The 22,237-nt window shown below is 41.9% G+C and overlaps 1 protein-coding gene across 1 annotated transcript; it reads right to left on the bottom strand.

Annotated features, from left to right (window-relative positions):
- Positions 1-754: 754 nt before the first annotated feature.
- ankrd28a (ankyrin repeat domain 28a) lies at positions 755-17,274 on the bottom strand. Its single transcript, XM_079654020.1, has 29 exons — positions 16,590-17,274; positions 14,326-14,409; positions 13,493-13,571; positions 12,462-12,532; positions 11,614-11,814; positions 11,448-11,535; positions 10,881-11,023; positions 10,318-10,425; positions 10,011-10,115; positions 8,895-8,973; positions 8,698-8,812; positions 8,416-8,498; positions 8,269-8,332; positions 8,070-8,138; positions 7,822-7,962; positions 7,228-7,339; positions 7,059-7,085; positions 6,612-6,686; positions 6,274-6,475; positions 6,035-6,122; positions 5,792-5,909; positions 3,643-3,865; positions 3,453-3,540; positions 3,285-3,368; positions 3,029-3,177; positions 2,798-2,880; positions 2,461-2,543; positions 2,281-2,372; positions 755-2,188 (listed from the first exon to the last, which is right to left on the bottom strand). Exons 1-29 carry the CDS (start codon positions 16,743-16,745, stop codon positions 1,890-1,892), a joined length of 3,309 nt encoding a protein of 1,102 aa, XP_079510146.1. The 5' UTR covers positions 16,746-17,274; the 3' UTR covers positions 755-1,889.
- Positions 17,275-22,237: the final 4,963 nt, after the last annotated feature.

Below are 22,237 nucleotides of genomic sequence, written 5' to 3'. Positions count from 1 at the left end.
TTCCCGTAGGGCAGGGGTGTCAAACTCAACTTCATTGCGGGCCACACTAGCATTATGTTTGCACTCAAAGGGCCTGTTGTAACTTTAAGACTATATAAATATACATATATAAATATATAATATATATAAAATAATGTATTATATTACATTATTGGCTCTGCATTGGATTATTATCAGTTCTGGTAATAACTTCATAAATAACTAAGTCTGTAAGTAGAAGTCTAGGGCAAGTAATTGAGAGCAAATATTGAACAATTACACCAAATGTATTGTATATGATATTCTTTGGTAGCTCTTGCGGGCCACGTAAAATGAGGTCGCAGGCCGGTTTTGGCCCGCGGGCCTTGAGTTTGACACCCCTGCCGTAGGGTGTTCTAAAACAACGTTACAATATGAACTATCAAACTTTTATTATACACAACAATGGTATTATTTGACAGTGAAGGCTTGGTCCAATAGAGTGGTGAAGGGATGACTTAATTTTTTAGGATGACCCCCATTGCAAGCGGGTCATCCTAAAAAAGGTTTGGGATTGTTCAATTTGATTTTGGAATCGTCCAAAAATTAAGATCTTTGGCAAACATGTTAATGATACTTACATGTTTTGTTCAGCAGGATCATCTTAAAAAATTAACACCAGAAATTACTTTAGCATGTAAATGCAATCGCCAGAATTAAAAGGCTAATGTAAGGTTATAAACAAACCACAGGGTGCAAAATCAAACATTTGTCTTCTGTCAAACATTAACTGAGATAAATCAAAAACGAATATCTTTATTTGTTAATTACTTACAATCTTTACAAACAATGCGCCAGTATTATTCATCTCTGTCTGAAAGTTTCTTGTTCCTAAAAAGGCAATATTTATTAATTTCTCACACACACACACACACACACACACACACACACACACACACACACACACACACACACACACACACACACACACACACACACACACACACACACACACACACACACACACACACACACACACACACACACACACACACACACACACACACACACACACACACACACACAGTGTCAGCCACTTTACTCTGTCTACAGTACAGTACAAAGACATTGAGTAGTTACAGCATTGCAGGTTACAAGTACCTTGAGCCGTTCATTCGGGTCATCAATCAAATCCTGGACCAATCACACACTGAATCTTCCATCCATCTGCTGTCCTCATCAGCTCCCAGGGATTCCATTTCCACTTGGAATAAATTCATAGGATTCAATAATAATTTCCTCTCTTAGGAATTGAAAAGTGGTTCAATAACAATAAAGTGTGCGTGACCGACAGCTGTGACCGTCTGCCATGAAGGCTCTGAATAAAAACTCAAAAGTACAGTAAGGGAAAACAGCTATCAATCTCCTGGTCCCATTACATTTTCCATCAGTTTTTTTCTTTAGACAATTGTAAGAATAAAAGCAGTACACTGAGCTTTTTTCCGGTAGATGCTCTTCTAATAATAGTTGAAGGAAAAACTGTGAAAAGGCTTAAAATCACTCCAGGAAGTATCAGCAAAGAGAAGGAGCTTCATTTCAAAAAAGAATAAACAACATTGCTTTACATTGAAAAAGATATAGGCCATGTTACAGACCATACAGTGATGCTGTCAGAGAAATGTAGTCCGTATTCACATTATTCTATATTCTAGTACATTATTTTTTACCCCGTGTGACCTTAAGAGAAACATGGTGTACAACAAGGGGTTCTTTTTAGATTCGAAGAAGCTTATCTAAAAATAATCTGCATGTCTGCTCTATTTCCCATCTGTTTTCTCTCTTTTAGCTTTTTGTCAGTTATCATTTAAGGCTCCTGAGTGGCTGGCCAGTCTGCCAGTAGTGTAGGGCTCGGTCCAATAGCAGGTACGTCCTCAGTACGTCTCTGAATCTGAGTCATTCAGTTCATCGTCCCCGGTGATGGAAGACAGCAGGCGCTCCGGTCTGCAGTAGGAGGCGTGGTCCGGCCTCAGAGGGGGAAGAGAGTCAAAGGCCACGCCTTTAGAGACGTGGTTGTTGGTGGGGTGGTGGTTGATGACTGTGTGAGTAAGAGAAAGTGCAGGCAAAGCTGCAATGGTGACCATGGGGGAGGTGGGCATCATGGAGTTGAGGATGAGCGCCAGGCAGTCGGCCACATCTCGGTTAGGAGCGCATGCCAGAGCCGGAGTGTAACCTACGCATAAAAGAAAAATCAAGAAGAAGTTCACGTCTCACTGTGGCAGTACGTGTGAGTAGTGAAGGATGTGCAGTAAAGTGAAATCTGACCGTTCTCGTCCACTGCTAACACACTGGCTCCTTTCCCCAGCAGCTCCTGAACCACCACTGTCAGCCCCTTCTTCGCTGCTACATGCAGCGGCCTGCAACAAGAAGGAGGGTGGGTGAGGTTCAAATAAAAGCAGTCTGAATTAAGCAGATTACCCTGGTGCATCCTGGGAATACTCTTACGTCTGGAGAGCAGTGTTGGTGCTGTTGATGAGGTTCTTGTCGCTGATCTTCTCTAGAATCAACAAGGCACTCGTCTCTTGACCCTGAGAGGTACAGAGAGCAAATAGGTGACCAATAGTACATGTTGTATACTTCTTCTTTTTAACATGTGTGTTTAAGGACAGCTCACTAAAAAATGTTTTTATCATCATTACTATGTGAAATTGACTTTTTCAGCAGCTACCTGATGACCAACACTGACTGGGTGATTAAGAGATTTTTGGGGACATCTTAATCACCAAAACTCACACTATGGCCAGTCAATACAAAAGCACTTCCTGTCTCTGTGAATTGTTACCTTGCTGCAAGCCAGATGCAATGCTGTGTTCCTGTTTGTATCCTGTAGTGTGAAGTCTGCTTTAGCACTGCTCACCAACATCTCTGCAACACATGAAAAGAGGTGTGTTCATGTCAAAGGTTAAAAATTTAAAAAAACTCAAAGATGAAATAACAGTAGAAGAAAAAAAGAGAATGGAAAAGAAACAAAAAAAGAAAAAGACAGTGAATCTATTTGTCAGTTTATACTGACCCACAGTATTGGTCTGTCCGTTTAGAGCTGCCATCATCAGCGGTGTGCTGCAAGTGTGTGCATCAACTACGTTTGCCTGAGCACCGTGGCTCAGCAGCAGGGAAACACACTCCACATGGTCGGAAAAAGCTGCAGCGTGGAGTGGGGTCCTATGAAGACACAAACACAGTTGGCAATACAGCAGCAGATCCTATGCACGTGAACAGCTTTAATAAAAAAAGATGATGTCATGCTAGCTTTTTTTTTTATGTCTCACCTGCCCTTGGGGTCAGTGGAGTTGACGATAGCTGCGCCCAGGGACTCAATTAACATCTCAGCCACTCCCTCATTATCGCTCATACTGAAATACAAATCACACACTGTCAGAAGCTTTCAGACCAGTGCCTATCTACATAAAAACATGAATAGGTACACAACGTCTTACACAGCACAGTGCAGTGGAGTGAAGGGGTTGCCTTTAATCCTCTTGAACACCTCGTGGTCTAACAACACCTCCACACAAGCATCGTATCCTAGAGAACAGATTGAGAAACAAAGAGAGGAACAGATGTGAATACTCCTGCTGTCGCTTCATACGGAACAGTGAGGTTCCTCCAGTGTGTCCCGCTGTGTACCGTTGTAGCAGGCCCAGTGCAGAGGTGTGTAGCCCTGGTTGTCAGTGAGGTGCGTGAGAGTGAGGGAGTTGGTGGGGGTGGCCTGCAGCAGGGCCCCCAGGACCCCCACGCGGCCACAGGCGGAGGCCAGGTGAAGAGGGGAGCGGCCCCGGATGTCTTTGACACACACAGCGGCCCCCCGCTGGAGGAGGGCCTCCACACTCTCCTCCTGGCCCGCCACCGCCTGTGAGAGAAAATAAAAAATTGGAAAATATATTTATTAGTATATAGTTCAGTGATGCAAATTAGTCGCTTTTCGGCACCTCCCGCTTTTTTAACGCTGCTTTGGGTGACTTGTGCAATTCGTGGAGAACCAAAGAGTTTTTGTTTTGGGCGGGGGGGGGGGGGGGGGGGGACAGGTTCCTTGAACACAACACGAGCGTAAAGTGTCTTCACGTGGTTATTTCTTGTCTGAAAGGAGTGTAGACTAGAGGGTTTACGGAGAGCACCAGAACGCCGCTCCAGCTCTTCAAATATTGCAGTACCCATAAGGAGCCGTACACATGCCGCAGTGTTTGTGTGGCTCTGTCTTTAGTTGTAAGCACAGTGGCGATCTGTTGTTATTAGCATCTGGTTAGCTAGCTATGCTAACGAATTTAAAGAGCTTTTTGTACAACCAGGTGGAAGAGAGCTCTCTCCTGAGAGGCTCAAATAACCTCTGCTCAGTGAGGTTAAGGCACACCTTGATATGATCATTATAGTTATTAATGAGACATTAGACTAAATGAAAAAAAGGTATAAAATACTATATGACAGTAACAAAAAAGTTGTTAAAAATAACAAGAATAGAGTTTGAAAGGGGAGTGATTTGTAAAATATCCAAAAAGAAAAATCTGCTTACAGTTCTGTTTCAAATGGGTGTTGAAAGATGTATCCATAGATCTCCTAATGTTGCTCTCAAAGTGCACCAGATTGATGCTTTTAACTTCAATATTTAAAAAAAAAATCTTCCCGGGGGAGCATGCCCCCGGACCCCCCTAGAGGAGGTTAGGCCCCCCCCCACTTAAATCATGATCACATGGATACTAAATACATTTGCACACATCTTGTGTCCATATCTTTCTGTTTTGGTGGTCATGCAGCACTGTGCACATGCATGCATGCGCGAGTCATGGTGAGATATCTGGATTAAGAGGTTGCTTTTTCTTTGCACAGCATGAAAGAAAGGCAAAATGAATTGTCTGTGATTTTAGTTTTTTTAAGCAGAGGTTGAGTTCAATCATTTGTACGACCCTCGGAGGATGTTGTAAAAATTGAAAGGAAAAAGGTTCCCCACCCCTGCTGTAAATAATAATAAAAACCCTTGATTTATAACTTAACATCTCTGTCTCCTATTGATCTGAGTATATTATAAAGAACAGCCAGTTAATTGAAGCATTATAGCACAGGCCTTTGTCAGATGGTATATTACGCTGTTTTTTTCCTGCTTCTAATAGTTCTCTCTTTTTTCACCATACCTGTGTTTGCATCCCTGATAGTTGTGATATGTATGGTTCATTTTGCTCATTGATCATCCTCTGTTTAAGGTTTTTTATATAAAAACTAAAGCATTGCCCAAGATACAGTGCATGCAATTATGAAATAAGATGTTGTTTAAAGTATGGTGCTTTCCGTTCTAATGAAAAGGAGCGCAGTAGATCAATAAACACACAGCTAGACATGTTTCATGGCCTGCTTGCTCTTTATTCTAGAAGACAAAATGTCTGCCCTAATCCCATTTCCTGAATTGTAGCAATCCACAGGCAGAGGAAACGACAGAGAGCAACAAGCAAACAGCTTTTCCCCACGCATCTCCCCCTGCTGATTTCAACAAAAAATCATTCATAAATTAAAAATATATTTAGTGTTTTGAGAGTACCGTACTACGGCCTGACCTCAGTGCTCTGATTAATAAAAGGAACCTTTGATTTCAAACAGTAGCCTTATGTTGTATTTATTTAGCCTGAGGGTAGGATTTTGATCTGATGGCCAGAAAGCACATGAGTAACCACCAGAGTACTGCTGCACATTCTACATTTAGATTGGCAGTCGTATCAGGCTCCTTAGATAGAACTGTCCTGAGGGGAATATTCAGGGTTATCATGTCAGTGGAAGTGTGTGAATGTCTCACCCCCCGGTGTAGTGCTGTCCTCCCCCAGCGGTCCTGATGCTCCGCAGTGGCCCCTTGACTGAGTAGAGAGTACACACACTCTGTGTGTCCATTTAGCACCGCCAACATCAGAGGAGTCCTGTACAGGTGGGGAAATATGACAAAACACACATCTTTAAACAAAACTAGTTCGAGTCTTCTCCTCAATGAGAATAATAATAATCGGAGTGAAAGCTAAGCCTTTTTCTCTCCGCACACACTCACTGTCCGTTGATGTCTTGTACGTCCACATTCATGTTTTGGTCGTTGTTGCTCACGAGCAGACGCAGGCACTCTGGGTGGCCATTCATAGCTGCGGCACACAGAAACACACACATGCTAGAGAATGACTTTTTTTTCTGAAGCAACAACATTTCTCCACTTTCAAAGGCATAAAACAAACCTCAGTGATGTGGAGTGAAGCATACTGATTTATTTGGCTCTGTGTAACTGTCTATGTTTACCTGCAGCATGTATAGCTGTCTTTTTGTGTGCGTAGTCCCGGGTCATGGGTGAGGAGCCATGGTGCAGCAGCAGTGAGACACACTCCTGGTGACCCTTGGAGCAGGCCAGGCTGAGGGGGGTCCGGCCCTCTGGGCTGAACACATCCACGTCCAGCAGTGAGGACAAGAGAACCTCTAAAGCTCCACAGTGTCCGTGGTACGCCTAAATCAAAGGGAGACACACACCAATAGACACTTCTTTTATGTGTAAAGGTATCAGACATGGCATTGAAAGCCTGTGTGCAAGAGAGAGACAAACAGCCAAATAAAGACATTCTGAAAACAATCCCTAAACTCACCGCCAGGTGGAGTGGACTGACGGGGGCCAGGCTCTCTGAGTCACTCAGCATGTCTGTTCCTGATGTCTCCATTAACTGAAATAGAGACAAGGTTCCCTTATTATTCATTTTAGAAATAGGTTTGCGTGCATTGCAACTCACTGCCGTATGACAGTTGCACAGAACTAAGGCCATGGTCACACTGCTTCATGACCTCAGTTTGTTGAAAGAGAGAGTAGTGGTGTTTGATAAGGTGTGTGCTAAAAGTTTTGAATTAAAAAAATCATTATTTAGAAAGCATGCACGGCAATTGTTATCAAATGCAGAACAAGACGTTGTTTAACAGTAAATGACTCTGCCTACCAGATGATGTAACCAATGATCTGCCCAACAGAGGGAGCCACGTACAAAATCAATCTATGTAAGGGCTCATTGTTTTACAGTGAATCATTGAAATGTCTTTCTTACCACATCAAGAGGTGTCTCACTTGCCATCTGAAAGAAAAACAGACAAAGGCTCTTTATGATACCATGAGAAGTGTCCTGCTTCAGATTTCAGCACATGGAAGTGATCACATTTGTTGGCAGTCTGTGGGAAGTGCATCGAATGATCTCTCCCTGCGGCATCTGTACTCACCAGTTCCAGGCAGAGTGTGCGTCCGTACGCTGAGGCATAATGCACTGCACTGTAACCCTGTCCGTCTCTCACTCCTGGGTCAGCATCGTTCCTCAGCAGGTACTCCACACACCTGGCAAACACACAAGGGAGGAAAGAAATGTTTCCAACAGACACTGAGGATCATTTGATACCATCTGGGGTATGCTAAAAAAAAAAAAAGATTCATTAAAGAAGTCAAAGTATAGAACATCTTAAAAACCTGATGTCATAGTACTGTAAATAATGACATAAATATCAAAGTATTGTAAGATATAAAAGATGTAACAAATTAAATAAAAAGTATAATATGCCACAAAACACATAAAATAAAGTGATAGTGAAGTAGCAACTGCTTTTTTGCATAAAAAACATTGTATTTTATGTACACAAATTATTGTATGCCTAGAAAAATATCATATAGTGAGGTATAAAATGATTCAAAGTAAATGTCACAGTATGTATGCTATCAAATAAAGTCATTATATACAGTTGTACCCTATGGCATCAAATATTTCATTAAAGTAATAACAAAGTATGCCTTTAAAAATCTCATGGTTTAGGATGTTATCTTACTTTCCATCCGTGTCGGCTGCAGCAGCGTAGTGCAGGGGGCTGCAGCCTCTCTGGTCCAGCTCATTGATGCTCGCCCCAGAGCCCACCAAGGCAAACACACACTGGTAGTTACAGTTGGCTGATGCATAGTGTAATGGAGTCCTGGGAGGAACAGAGAGTCAACAGCAGATATTATTAATGCAAGGGAGGACTTCATTCCTTCCCGCTACTCCCTAAGATATGTCTTATTTTAAAGAGGCTTGGCTCACCTCCCAAAGTTGTCCTTCCTGTTAAAGTCTGCTCCTATGTTTAACAGCAGGTTCAGACACTCCAGGTTCCTGGTAAGAGAGGCACATTTAAAAAGTCATGACTAATGTGTAAAATGAAAGGGGATGCTTTTAAATACCAGGAAAAAGGAAGATGCTCAGGTATTAAACAATAAGGATGTGAGCAGGGATGATGACCCACCCTCCAGCGGCTGCAGCATGTAGACAGGTCCTGCCAAAGTCATCAGGGGTGTCTATGTCAAACCCTGCGAGAAAATATGCGATCAGCATCACTTAGGATGTCAACGAGGTGATTCTGGTGACACAAATGGTGTCAGCATGAATGTACCTGAGGACAGCAGCTTCCTGCAGCAATCTGAGAAGCCGCTGAGAGCTGCCAGGTGTAGAGGGAACATCCCATGAATGCCTCTCCTAAAAACATTCAAAAACAGAGAGAAGGCAAGTCCCCACAGGAGGGTGAAGTGTGAGAGCGTGGATGCATTTTTGATGACAGATATATTGGATTATCTGGACCTTAAAATCTTCATTCCTGAGATTCTTCCCTTTCCTTTTTGCTTCTTGTATTCAGTGAGAAGACAGACAGACAGGTTACATGTCATTTGTTACTAACTTGGCGATGTCTGCTCCGTGTTTGATGAGTGCTGTGATGATGAGCTCATGGCCGTAGCGGGCAGAGATGTGAAGGGCAGTGTTTCTGCTCCTGTCCTCGCAATCAATCTCAGCTCCTATACACAAATAAATAAAAGGGTATATCTATATAATTCTATTTAAACACTCGGGCATGAAGCAGACTGTAGGGGCTCTCACCATTTTGAATGAGGGCCTGAGAGCAGGAGAACCTTCCATGGGTAGCTGCCATGTGGAGGGGAGTCTTATCGTCCTTACTCTGCACAGATGGAGACAAGCAAAGAGAGACAAAGATAATGATTATCTGTAGAAAGTCTTCCCAAAAACTATAGATTCAAGTGACCCCTTTTAAGAGAGAAAGAGTTCAAACTCCCTTGTTCCCTGTTAAAAGATTTGACAGATCGTCTTGTTGTAGTAGGTTCAAGGTTCAAGGTTCTTTATTGTCAAACTAACATACTGTAGCTACAGAGTAATTATGTTGTTGAAAATCTTAGGTCACAGGTTTCTCCAACAATGCAACACAATAATACGGATAAGCAGACAATATTAAAACAATATTAAAGTATATTATATTAAAAGTAATACAAAAAATAAAATTAGTTTTAAAAAAAGTGAGGAAAAAAAAGTGGAATAGTGAAATACGAGTCTATATACAAGTTATTGGAATGATATATTAGATAATAGATCAATAATTACTAAGGAGCAGATGAATGTTATGAAGTTGTTTCAGCAGTTCAGTTGTTTAACAGTCTTATTGCCTGCGGGATGAAGCTGTCTCTGAGTCTGGTTGTTTTTGTCCGGATGCTGTTGATGATGTTAACGCCTGCCAGTATTGTTTATAATTGTGTTCTGAATATTTGTTTATTTGTTTCAAATCAAGTTTCTCATAGCGGATAATAAAGGGACTCGAATGAAGTAAATAAAGTGTGTCTGTGGTGCATGTAGATGAGAGACATTTAAGTGCCAGTGTGGGAAGATGACTCAGCTCTTACGCTGTAGTGTTCGAGATCTTAGCATGAACACAAGCTATTTGTGTTCCCCTCATGGATCAAACACGCACCCACACACACTTATTCCCTGAGCAGCTTGCAGCCTCAGGGAGCCACCCCCTCCCCCTGTCATCCTCCATATGGCCTTGCATCTTGAGGCTGTGGGAATCTAATATCAGTTTTCATCACCGCTAGCAAAGTGTTAGCAACGCTGTCATTTCAACTTTCAACTGGACTCTCGGCAGCGTAGACACGAGGCAACAGGCTGCTTTAGACGCTTCCAACTGTATCAATAGAAAGCAAATACCCTCATGTTGATGTGAGCTCCGTGGGCCAACAGCAGCTCCTGACAGAGCGCCCCCTGACGTGAGGAGGAGGCAAAGTGGAGGGCAGAAAACCCCCTCTCATTTACCTAAAGAGAGGTACCAAAACAACACAATTAAAAGACACACACACACACACACACACACACACACACACACACACACACACACACACACACACACACACACACACACACACACACACACACACACACACACACACACACACACACACACACACACACACACACACACACACACACACACACACACACACACACACACACACACCTGGTTGACGTTGGCCCCTGCCTCAATGAGCTCACTGACCACCACATCCTGTCCATTGTAACAGGCTAAATGGAGTGGAGTGTTGCCGTAGCCGTTTATCTCGTTGACCTACGTAAGAAGAGAATCAATGTTAAGCGTTTGATTAACTTGACTAACTGATATTGACACCGTATTAAAAATAGCTTGTATATCTACGGTTAAAGATTCAGATTTGTTAAAGCGTCATGTCACAAATCAAAGCAACCCCTACACATTTATGATCTGTGTATTCATTAATTACTACTCCCGGGTTGCCTTGAATTCTTAAAGAAAGTTGTGTTTTCGTCACATGCCTCCGTAAACAGGGAGTAAGTCTAGATACATTTAAGTAACATATATTTTTTTTTGCATATGTTTGGGAAGAAAACATTTTCCAAATTGGCATCAATAAAGTACATCTTATGTGATCATGTGACTGAATGTGAGAAAAACTACATTTTCTTTAAGAAGTGAAGGTAACACTTTTTAAACAAAAGGTCATTTTGCAGGTCATTGCTGATGCAGATGTGTGTGTGTGTACTGACGTGGACCCCCAGGCTCAGCAGGTAGTGCACGGTGCTGCTCATGCCACTGGAGGCGGCTGCATGGAGCGGAGTGTATGCTTTTTTATCCTTGCAGTCCACCTCTGCTCCACTGGCCACCAACAACTTCACCACCTCCAGGTGACCTGAAACAGAGACGAGAGGGGGGGGGGGATGATATGAGGCACATTTAACTTGAGACCTGTTCATTTCACTATGTACTATTTAGGGAGGGGACAACTAGGGACATGGAAGCACATGGAATCTTTTAAACATGCTCCTGGATCTATTTTTCATATGGCTTGTCTATTTTGTCATTTTATTTTTTCGTTTATTCTTTAAACAAGACATTTGATGTATAGCTCTACATCCTGGGAGAGGGTCCCCTCCTCAGTAGCTATACATTTTTTCATCTATACATTTCTTTTTGGTTCTTTCCTTTTTAGCTTCAAGGGTCTTAGGAAAAAGGGCCATATAAATAACACCTACATAGGTTTTGATAGAGTCTCTATCTTGTCTGAACAAAGGTATGAACTTTGAACTTAAAGCTGAACATCATAACAGTCTCACCCATGTAGGCTGCCCAGTGGATGGCCCTCCTGTCCTTCTTGTCGAATGCATTGATGTTGGCTCCTCTAGACAGCAGCAACTTCACCATCTAATCACACAAACTCAAATGAACCAGGTGCTGACAGGAATATGTGTGTGTCTGTCTGTGTGTTGACAGGAGACCCACCTCCACATGTCCACTGAAGGCTGCGTGGTGCAGGGCGGTGCGTCCCGCCCGGTCCGACACGTTGACGTTGCTAAGCAGCGGGACCAAAGCCTCGGCGCAGCGCACTGCCTTGTTGCTCGCGGCAACATGGAGCGGCGTCTGCCAGTTCTTGTCTCGGCCGTTTACATCCGCACTGTGCTTCAGCAGCATGGCCACTGCATTCTGGGTAAGAAAGAGTGAGCGTGCGTCAGAGCTTGCGGACAGAGGGATTATTTTGTTCCACTATGCCTCAGTGCACTGACGGAGTACATGCCAGAGTGCGCAGGTGGACATAAAAGTCTCTGCTATTCTTAGGGGGCTTCCATGCCGACAATAGCACTGAAAAGGAGAGCAAGAGCAAGGGGCTCTGGCTGTTTGGGCATGTTGCCTGGCACCAAGCAGAATAGGTGAACAAGACATCTTTACTCTGTTGATATAATTATATGTACATATGTATACTGTTCATTCTTATCTTTTATTTTCTTATTATCATTATTATAGTTTATCTCAAGTGTTATGCCTGTTTACATGGTGCTGCTGTGACAAAAAAAAGATAAATAAAGTACATCTAATTCTAATTTATAGTTATTATAAAGATGTTCTATCTGGTCTGCCAGTTGCTACACTAAACAGTGTTTTCTGCCACCACAGTGGTTTCAGTGAAATGAAAGTCATTCCTGCATTTTTGTTACAGTGGTCATGTCAGTGGATATCCCCCTCAGTATCAAAAGAGAAAAGCTGTGATAACCTCATTGTGAAACAAACATAGTCACATGATTAGTGGACTTACTACAGCACACATTAGCACGTTTGTTTGTGTAATTTGTTACCTCGCTACAAGAGGCGACAGCTCGATGAAGAGGAGTCAACCACTTGTTATCTTTGGCATTAACTCTGGCCCCTAGACGAGAGGAGGGGAATGAAGAAGAGAGATTGAGGGAGAGAGAGAGATGGTTAAGATGTGTCAACAATACCGGACACAGCCAAGGCAAACACGGTAACAAGGTTTAATCATTTTTCAAGTGACTTATGGGAAGGGGGTGTTTTAAGGCAACGGTGACTGGCAGATATAACATCTCCATGACGCTCTTTGGCACAGCTTGGGGGTTCAAATAGCTCTGAGGTTGCTGCACCTGTTACTCTCTCTCCACATTATTGGGAAACAGTGAACACACACACACACACAAGCGTACACACTAGCTTGTATAAAGGTTGGACCCACTTCCTGACGTGCACAACTGACCTAACAGAGAGCCAAGCCAACATCTACCCGATCAAATGATTTATAAATCACCAAGAGAGGGTGACAGCCTAAGAGGAGACAGCGAGAAACATGTGGGGTAGAGAGAGGTGAGGGACAAGCAGTGGCTTTAAGGAACGCATGGTGGGATATTTGGTATTAAAACTCATACCTTGTGAAATGGAAAAATGACGATACATTTGTTTCCAGCTTAGTTTGACCTGGTTCCAATTTTAAAATAGGGCAGACAATAATTTGGTTTAAAACATTTCCTGGGCCATAAACATTTACATACAACATTGAATCACTCTAAGGTGCTGACAGGTAATCGGTGAAACTTAAAATAGTCAGAACCTAAAATGTTTTTTTTACAATTCAAATATTTGATTTGGAGACTAATGCTGTGCGAGTATTATTAATAAAAGAGAGTTTAAATATGCAAAGGAATGACTACACAAATTAATTTTGGAGCACTCATTTAGATGGATAGAAGCAAAAACAGGACCAGGTGGATGCACCTCGGGATGAGCAAGCTATTGATACTATAGGTTTATAGATTTGAGGTTGAAATTGAATCGAATGGACGGCTGAACGGATTCAAAGCTGGGCTTTAGTGTTTACCTGAAAGGATGAGCAGCTCAATAATCTCAGTGTCTCCCAGGTAGGCTGCAGCGTGCAGAGGCGTCCTCTTCTCGTTGTCCTGATCCCAAAATACAGAAAATAAATTCAAGCATGTTAATAATATCTCCTTTTCACACGCAGCCTCGCCTTGCTCACACATCCTGATGAGGCATGCCACAAACAGAATCTTCAGACAGATCACACTGCTTCAGAGTGAGCACAGGAAACATGAGACTACAGCCACAGGGGACACATGTCCATCCTGTGATCACTTGTCCTCTTCACTTGGCTCCATCACTTTCTCCATCGATACACAAAGCCGCCCCACCCCATCTCTCTTTCTTTCAGTGCAGGAGGGAGCAATCAACAGAGTGGGGCTAGCCTATAAACAAATGTCATGTGACTGTAAAAGGTCTGGGCCAATAATGCTGACTCAAAGAGATTCAGTGTGATGAGCCCAGCTCTATAGAATGACAGATGGACAGAGAGAAAAACTATGAAAACACAAGGTGTAAACTGAGGAAATACATTCTGAAAGATTATTGACAGAAAAACAAAGCAATGGGAGGAATCAGGTTGAGGTTACGACCTCAAGCAAAAGGAAAAGGAGGTGCCCTGCCTTGATTGACAGCTATATGAAATGGGTAAGCAGCCAGAAGGCACTCTGGGTCAATCGATCAATCGGAGCCGGCTAGCTTACTGCTGCTCTCCTGGGGGTCTGATATAAGTCATGGTGTGTGTATGTGAAGCAAGGGGGTGGGGAAAGCAAATACACAGGGGAAACAAAAGCATTAACATTTGGATAGAAATCAGAGAAGAAGAAAGTGACTTACCTGAATGTTGACATCCTCTTTCTTGAATATGAGGGAGCGAACTTCATCTGTGTCCACGTTGAAGATGGCTCTTAACAGCGACGTCTAGAGGCAAGGGGAGCACATGTTAACGCTGATGTAACTACTACTATGTACTCCATTTGCAAGGCAGTCATTTTCTACGCTGACAACCGTGTTATCAGCGAGAGTTATGAGAGTTACAAATGGGAGGGACTAAGACAAAGACCCTATAATCCTGAGCTGCTGGAGAGACATATGTCACAAAATGGCTGTACATCACCTATTTGTTTATGACAGCAGCAGCTGCAGCATATATCTCACACACACACACACACACACACACACACACACACACACACACACACACAGTCTGTGAAGGGTTAAAGCTGAACCCTCTTGCCATGATACATAGCACATATCAAGTCAATTGTCATATTCTAATTGTACTCATTTGATCAATTTATAATGACTTCATTTTTAATTCTAGAATAGTTCTATATTTGATCTTTTTTTCTATGTATTTCCTCATACTGTGTTTCTGTGGGCACCATTACACATCAAAGCAAATGTCTTGTATGTGTAAACTTATTAGGCAATAAACTTTATTCTGACTGATGTGATGCAAGGCTATCTGATAAGAATCTAAACAGCAGTGGAGATAAACAAACTAAACAAGTTATACAGACACACATTTTCCCAGGAGGAAGAAGCTGCAAATAAAGGACCCATTATACACACAGGGAAAACCTCTCATACTATTTCATTGAAGTACATCCGTGTGTGTAAATGTTGGCACAAGCAAGAGAGCGTGGTGCCTGACACTGAGTGGGATTAGTTTACAGAGCAGTCATCATAAACCTTTAAGAGGTACCGATGGTCAACAGAAGACCATTCAGATTTAAGCTAAGGAAACAATGCCATGCTACGCTCATGATTTTAAATGTACAGTTGTGATTTGTTATATTTGTGATTCATTTACTGTCCTTGTGTAACTTTAATTTGATCTTAGATTAAAAAATGGAAGCTTAAACTTGAAGTAACAAATGAAAGAATGAAACATTTATGACACAACTTTGGCCCACAATATAAAAACGTATGAACTTTGACTTTGTTACATAGAACCCTTTAAACTATGAAAACATGTTGAATACAGTACACCGCTGAAGTTTGCATTTACAATATATTAAAACTTCACCACTATAACATGCTAGTTTCTGTGATAAGGAATTAAGGTCACAATACTTCACTAAGATCTCAGCTACAAATGTAATAACACTGCACTCTCCTAACTTTTATTATCTGATATCTGTGTCAAACATTTTCCTTGTTTCAATATGTTTGGATAAGTAATTCATTGGAGGATTTTAACAAGGAAATAAGATTGAGCATACGCAATTTACTGCGAGCAGTGCTTTTCTTTATGCTGCATGTTATTGAGAATGCAAAAATTCAAACCATAAGAACGTAGGGGACGTATGGAAACCCTTTCTAAATGACAATATATTGCCCTGCCATTTCCTCATTTGCAGTCTTTCAAGTACTGTGGGCCGCGTGATATTATTTGTCACATTTAAACAGTGTCATACAGCAATGGCTGCCAAGTTGAACCTTTCAGTACTATGTGTACTATGATGCCGATATGCTCCTAACTCTCAGTTTTCCTCATCCCTCTCTCATTTCGTCCCAACTAAAAATAAGTGGGGCTGTCAGGCATGTCGGCATCCGTCTCATGCCTATTACACTGATGACTACTGCACATGTCACGGATCCAGGAAGGTAAACTTGGACTAAGAGCACAAACTGTCATCAGGGCCGGCTTATCCTCCTGTCTGGCTTCCTTTGTCAGTGTCAACTTCAAAGAACAGCTTTCATACGATGAAAAGCCTCAATACAATTTTTAAATTGAATGCTCGCCCTTTATAAGCCACCAGTGGACACTACAAAGGCTTAGGCCTAGATAATCTATACAAACCAGCAGTCATCTCACATGGCAGGCTATATTGGTGATTGTGTTTGATGCTATATTTAGCAAAGGATGACAAGTGTTGGCTGTGCTTTGTATTTTAATACAATGGGACTTCATACATACTTCAGCGAAGGTCTGAACTTCAGTCCAGGTAGGATAAGTGCTTTGGTTAGTTGAAAACCTAGCCGAGTGTTGTCATTCGCAAAAAATAAACTGTATATAAACCTTAAAAATGGCTCTCAGACTGAGCCAACTCGGATTCAACCAATGAATAACTGGACCGAAGGACCCGCCTCACCTTGTCCTCCTGAGCGGCTGCCCTTCGAGAGGCATGATGGGATCTGCGTTCTGGGGATGATTTGGGCCGGGGAGGTGGGGGTGAAGAGGAGGTCTCATCCTCCTCCACCTCCTCCAGCACCACGATACACACACGACTAGCCCGCTCTGACCGCATCAGGAACAAACGCCGACACAATCACTCACACACTCTCTCTCTCACACACACACATAAATACACCGTGTTCTCTTTTACATCCGAGCGCAATTCAGATGCACAAAGCTCAGCAATCAATCCCATAAACAGAGAGATTCCCTTGTAACCAAACACTGCACATCTTCATGTAAAATCCAATATGAAATCCAGCTCTGTCCTCCATCAGCCAGTGTTGCTTTGATGCATGTCTCCTCTGTCTTGTCCTCCTCTTTCCAGCCAACACTCACTCTGTATGAGCGGCAGTAGCAGAGACAGCAGGGAATTCCTCTACGTAATGGTGGCGGTAAGCGGCATGCGGCAGAATGAGCTTGGGCTGCCTAGCAGCGCAGAGGAAGCTACATATCCTCACTGCTGTGCTGCAGCCAGGAACACACACACACACACACACACACACCCACACACACGTCAGATGCGGACACACACAGAGACCCTGTGATCAGCGTGGACGGGGGCCGCGGCAGCCAATGCATTTGTGGGTATGAGTCGCTCGTTTCAGGCAGACTGCTGAAGCCAGCTCTTTCAAATGAGGAGACAGAGAGAGGGAGAGGAGGGGGAGGGGATAGAGAGACAGAGGGAGAGAGAAATGAATGGAATAGGGAGGAGAGTATGAATAGAAGAAGAGAGAAGGATGGAATAACTGTAGGCAGGTAGTGCACTACAAAACACACAGAAACCTGAAGATGAATGGAGCAAAGGACAAAGGGGGCAAGGGACAGAATCAGGGGCAAACTGGTTACAGGAAATAAACTATGAACAAAAATCAATACAAATAGAGAATGTAAATGTCCAGAGAGTAAGAGGAAGTCATAGATCCAAGAGATAAAAGAGGAGAATGAGTGGCAGGAGAAACGAGAAAAACTGGAATCTGGTTTATTGCGTGTTATCAGGTGAAATGGTCAGGGCTGTTCTACGACTTCCCGCTGACTTCATCAAAGTGAAATAATAAAAGTGTAGGTGGAGTGAAGAGGCTACGTCAGAGAATGATGATGCAGCACTATTGATTCTTTTTTGAAAGCCCTGCTGCCTCCAGGAGCTACAATCCGTCTGGATAGCTCAATGTTTACCTTTGCATCCAGATCTTCTGATCCTTGTTTTTGTATGTTTAGGAGTTCATTCACTCAATAAGGCTCTGATATTTGCTATTGTACATGACATACATACTGCGAAGAACTGAAGGTCTATATTCTACTCAATGGCCAATATAGAAAGTTCTAAACCACAAAGCTAAACTAAACCATGTGCACTACAGCTTTGTTTTGAGATTGTGCTTAATTAAATGTACGTGGTTAGTGGTCTGCTTCCTCATGAAGTTGGTGCAAAAATAGAAGCTGCCTTTCTTTCTAAAAGTAGAAGAGGATAGCAGAGAAGATGTGTGTTCTAGTGTCTTCTTTGGTGGCATGGCATCAAAAGTCCCCATCTCCCCTCATTATAAATCTGGAACAAACTGGCTTTGCCAAAATATGCGAGGGTAGCTAACAAGACCAGTCTGTACGTGCATGTTTCAGTCTCCTTCATATTCAACTCAGATCCTAAAAAGAGCAATCTTGCCAAGCCACACAACCCCATTAAATGTGGAGGGAGGGAGGGACAGTGCAACCAAGGGCGAATGAGAGGGAGCCATTCAGTGGGATGGAGCCTTTCTGCAGGGCGAAATTCAGAGTCTAATGGGCTTACCATTTATAAACATAATAGGAAACACAGTCTTACAATCGTTCTGCTCCTACAGCAGCCACTGAGTTGACATTCTAGATCTGCCTCAAAGGCACAAAGAAAAGATGTTTGGGGAAAAAAGAACAGAAAGTTTAACAAACAACCAATGTTTTTGTCTATCCTGCACTGGGGATAGTTGCAGGAACGTAGCCCGCAGATGTTTATAGAGCAGTTGGTTATCATTTCCTAAACAGAAATGAGCAACTTGTGTGAGATGTGTGTGTATTTAGGTGTGTTTAAAGTTGTAATCATGACTGAAGAGCAGGATCAAGCAAGGCTAACATGTGGAACAGGCCAGGATTTAAACATTTAAATGAAGTACAAAGTGATCAAGACAAACTGAGCATCCCTAAACAGAAAAGCGTGACAGCATGGCAACAAGAAGTGACAAATCCATTGTGTGATATTTCTGTTGCATTAATGCTGAGCTGGTGCTCCTACAGCAGGGAGTCAGTGGGAAAACACACACAAGGTGAACCGGATCTCACCGCAACAAGAGAATGCATTATTATCACACATAACCACAAATACAATGAAAATGCAACCCCTGAGCTTTACGTCATGTGAGAGAGATACCCAACCTGAACGTGACAATGTGCATGTGTACGCAAGAGAGTATGCAGCTTTCACTGACCTCTGATCTGTCCCTGAGCCAGGATGCACTGTGTGTAATATAATCCCAGTCCCCAAACACAAAGGCCAGCATATACGTGTGTGTGTGTGTGTGTGTGTGTGTGTGTGTGTGTGTGTGTGTGTGTGTGTGTGTGTGTGTGTGTGTGTGTGTGTGTGTGTGTGTGTGTGTGTGTGTGTGTGTGTGTGTGTGTGTGTGTGTGTGTGTGTGCATACTAGCCAAAGACTGCAAGAGTGCCGATGTGAAAATCTAGAGATTTAAAAGCTTTTAAAATCAAGAGAGGGGTATCTGTACTAAAGCTTTGTTGTCCTGACCAAACTTGTATGGTATGCACACCACCGCATGCTCTTCATTAAATGCTCCGACTGAACGGCCAACGGTTGATGAGTCATTCACATTATGTGGTTCTGAAATGATATAACTCAATTTGAATGCACCATAATAACCTGACACAAAAGAAATATTCATATCAGACTGTGAAAAAACAATTCATGTTTCTCTTAACTCTTAACTTTTCAGTCATACACATATTTTATTTATAGTTTATTTTCTATTACTTTATTACTATACTACTATATGGAATCTAAAGATAAAGGATATTGCTTAGTGTATTATATTAGCAATTCAAAATACCAAAGACAGATCTTAAATAGTAAGTCATTTGTTTTTTGATTAATTGAAGACAGGCAAAGTTTTCTGACGCTTAATATTTGAATAAAAAACAGTACAGGTAAAAAAGAAAAAATACTGTTTTCCCATTGGTTACAATAAAAGCATTTTCAAAACTATTCTTTTTAAAGATGCCTTTCATATGATTCTATCCCAGGATGTGACATCAATGGTTGTTGTTTTATATCTAGTCTCTACCATCTCTCTCTCAGGCAGGACCATAGCTTGACTGTACATGTTCCAAAGCTACAGGACGCCCTCTAGAGGACAAACACAAGCCTTTGCTAAAGGTTACCCTCGCTCCTGTCCCTCCAAGTGGGACTACATGTGTCCTTTAGCCTAGTTCTCTGTCAACAAGCACTACAGAGAACAATGGAGAATAACAAGGGTGATCTCATCACATACTCTTCCGTCTTTTGCTTGCATGTCCGGAAGATTGGTCAGCCCAGGACAGAGCTGCACCATCGTTGACACATTTTGACTGAAGTTCATATTTTCAAAAAACTCTTATTTCCCAGATTTATAAAACAATGTTTTACTGTAAGCTAAACATTCAGGCCAATAACAAACAAACAAATAACAGGATCTCCAACCAAAGCACTGGTTTGACTATGAACTTCGACTAAAAGCTTAAAGTTGTTTACATGTTTTATTATCTAATTATTATTATTATTATTATTATTATTATATATTGATGGATAATTTTGTTTAAAACGTAATAAAATAGTGTACAATTTAATAAATAATGACAAATGCCTGTCACAGCTTACAAGACTAAATATTTAGTCGTAAGTAGTAGTAAGCATGTTATTTGACCATAAATTGACTTGTGTGACCAAAACAAAATGTTTATTTCGCTACTGGTTCATATGCCCACTGCCATGTCTTAACTGCATTAATGTCCCAGCGGTGTTTATAACAACTGATTTAAGCTTGTGGAAAATGTGTAATTCATGACCGCAGCTGGAGACGCTAAAACCAGTCTATGGTTGAAACCAGCACCAGCTGCTATTTCAGTCCGACAGCCTTTCTTATCTCCAGCAACAGGTGACTGCCAACAGCTGCCCCTGACAACATGTGCAAGGAGCTGAAACAGACAGCTGACAAAGCAAACTCCCTGGAAATCAGCCAGTTAAATCGGTACTATGCAATCTAAATGGTGATAATAGGTTTCCAGTGGTGTAAAGTAACTAAGTAGATTTACTCAAGTATTGTACTTAAGTAAACTTTTGAGGGACTTGTACTTTACTTGAGAATTAAAAGTGTTTGATTGTACTTCTACACGATTACCATTCAGAGGTGAATAGTGTACTTTTGCAAATTTGGATTAATAATGTGAAATATAAACAACCCTTAAATAAGACTTAAAGTTGCACATTCTCAATCTAGCATACAACATAATGCAAAAAAGCTGCACCTTAACAAGCTTTGATTAACACATGAATGCACCAATAAGTATACTCACATATAATATATTATTATGAAATGGGCCAGTTTGCATAATGAGTACTTTTACTTTTGGTACTTTAAGTATATTTTAATGCACATACTTTGTGCTTTTCCTTGAGTAACATTTTGATTACAGGACTTGTACTTGCAACAAAGTATTCCTACACTCTGGTACTTACGTTCCTAAGTACAATATCTGAGTACTTCTCCCACATCTGCCTACGGGTTGCCATAACACAAGTTGCTAACTAGCATTAGCAAGGGAGTTAGCCACCCTGATAACCTGGTAGCTACCCAGCTGTGTTAGTCCATCACTAGAAACAGCAACAATAAGCCAACAGTCAAAAGCACCGGGGAAAACTGAAAAACGACCGCGTTATCATTGATTTCTAACAATAATAGTAGTTTAAACCGTAATAAATAAACGTAAGGTAACATGTTACACGAAATTAGCCAAGTTCTTACGTTAACTTGTTGTATGTAAGTGGTTACCGTTAGCTATTAAGCTAATATGTCAGTGGAGTTAGCAACTTAAAGAACGTTAGCAACATTAGCCGTTAAACCTATATATTTAAAATGCCATGTATACAACTGGTCTAAGTCACCATGAATACACGTCGTTGATTAATGTTAATAAAGTTAAACTCAAATGAACAGTCATTACGACATGGTGTTGACTACACATAAACACTCGCACAAGTAGTAATCTGTTTACAAAAAGTGACCAGCTAGTAATTAACGTAACATGTGAGCTAGTTATATGACGTTACCTGTTCTTGTATCTTCAACACAGCCATATTCCCCAGAGTAAATCCAAAGGGAGGCAGTGACTCTCCCGGGGAGTTACTGTACATTAAACCGGGAGAAACTGAATAAAGGAGACTCTCCGGAGCCAAACCGTGTGGCTTCCCCCCCTCTTCCTTCCTGCCGTGGACACAATCACCACATCATGGGTCAGATATGACAAAACTGGCAAGTTGGGATCAAAACACAG

Source organism: Notothenia rossii (genome assembly GCF_949606895.1).
Source record: "Notothenia rossii genome assembly, chromosome: 10".
Classification (NCBI taxonomy): Eukaryota; Metazoa; Chordata; class Actinopteri; order Perciformes; family Nototheniidae; genus Notothenia; species Notothenia rossii.
Note: the sequence above shows the minus strand (reverse complement) of the source record. Positions and strands in the feature narration are given on the sequence as shown.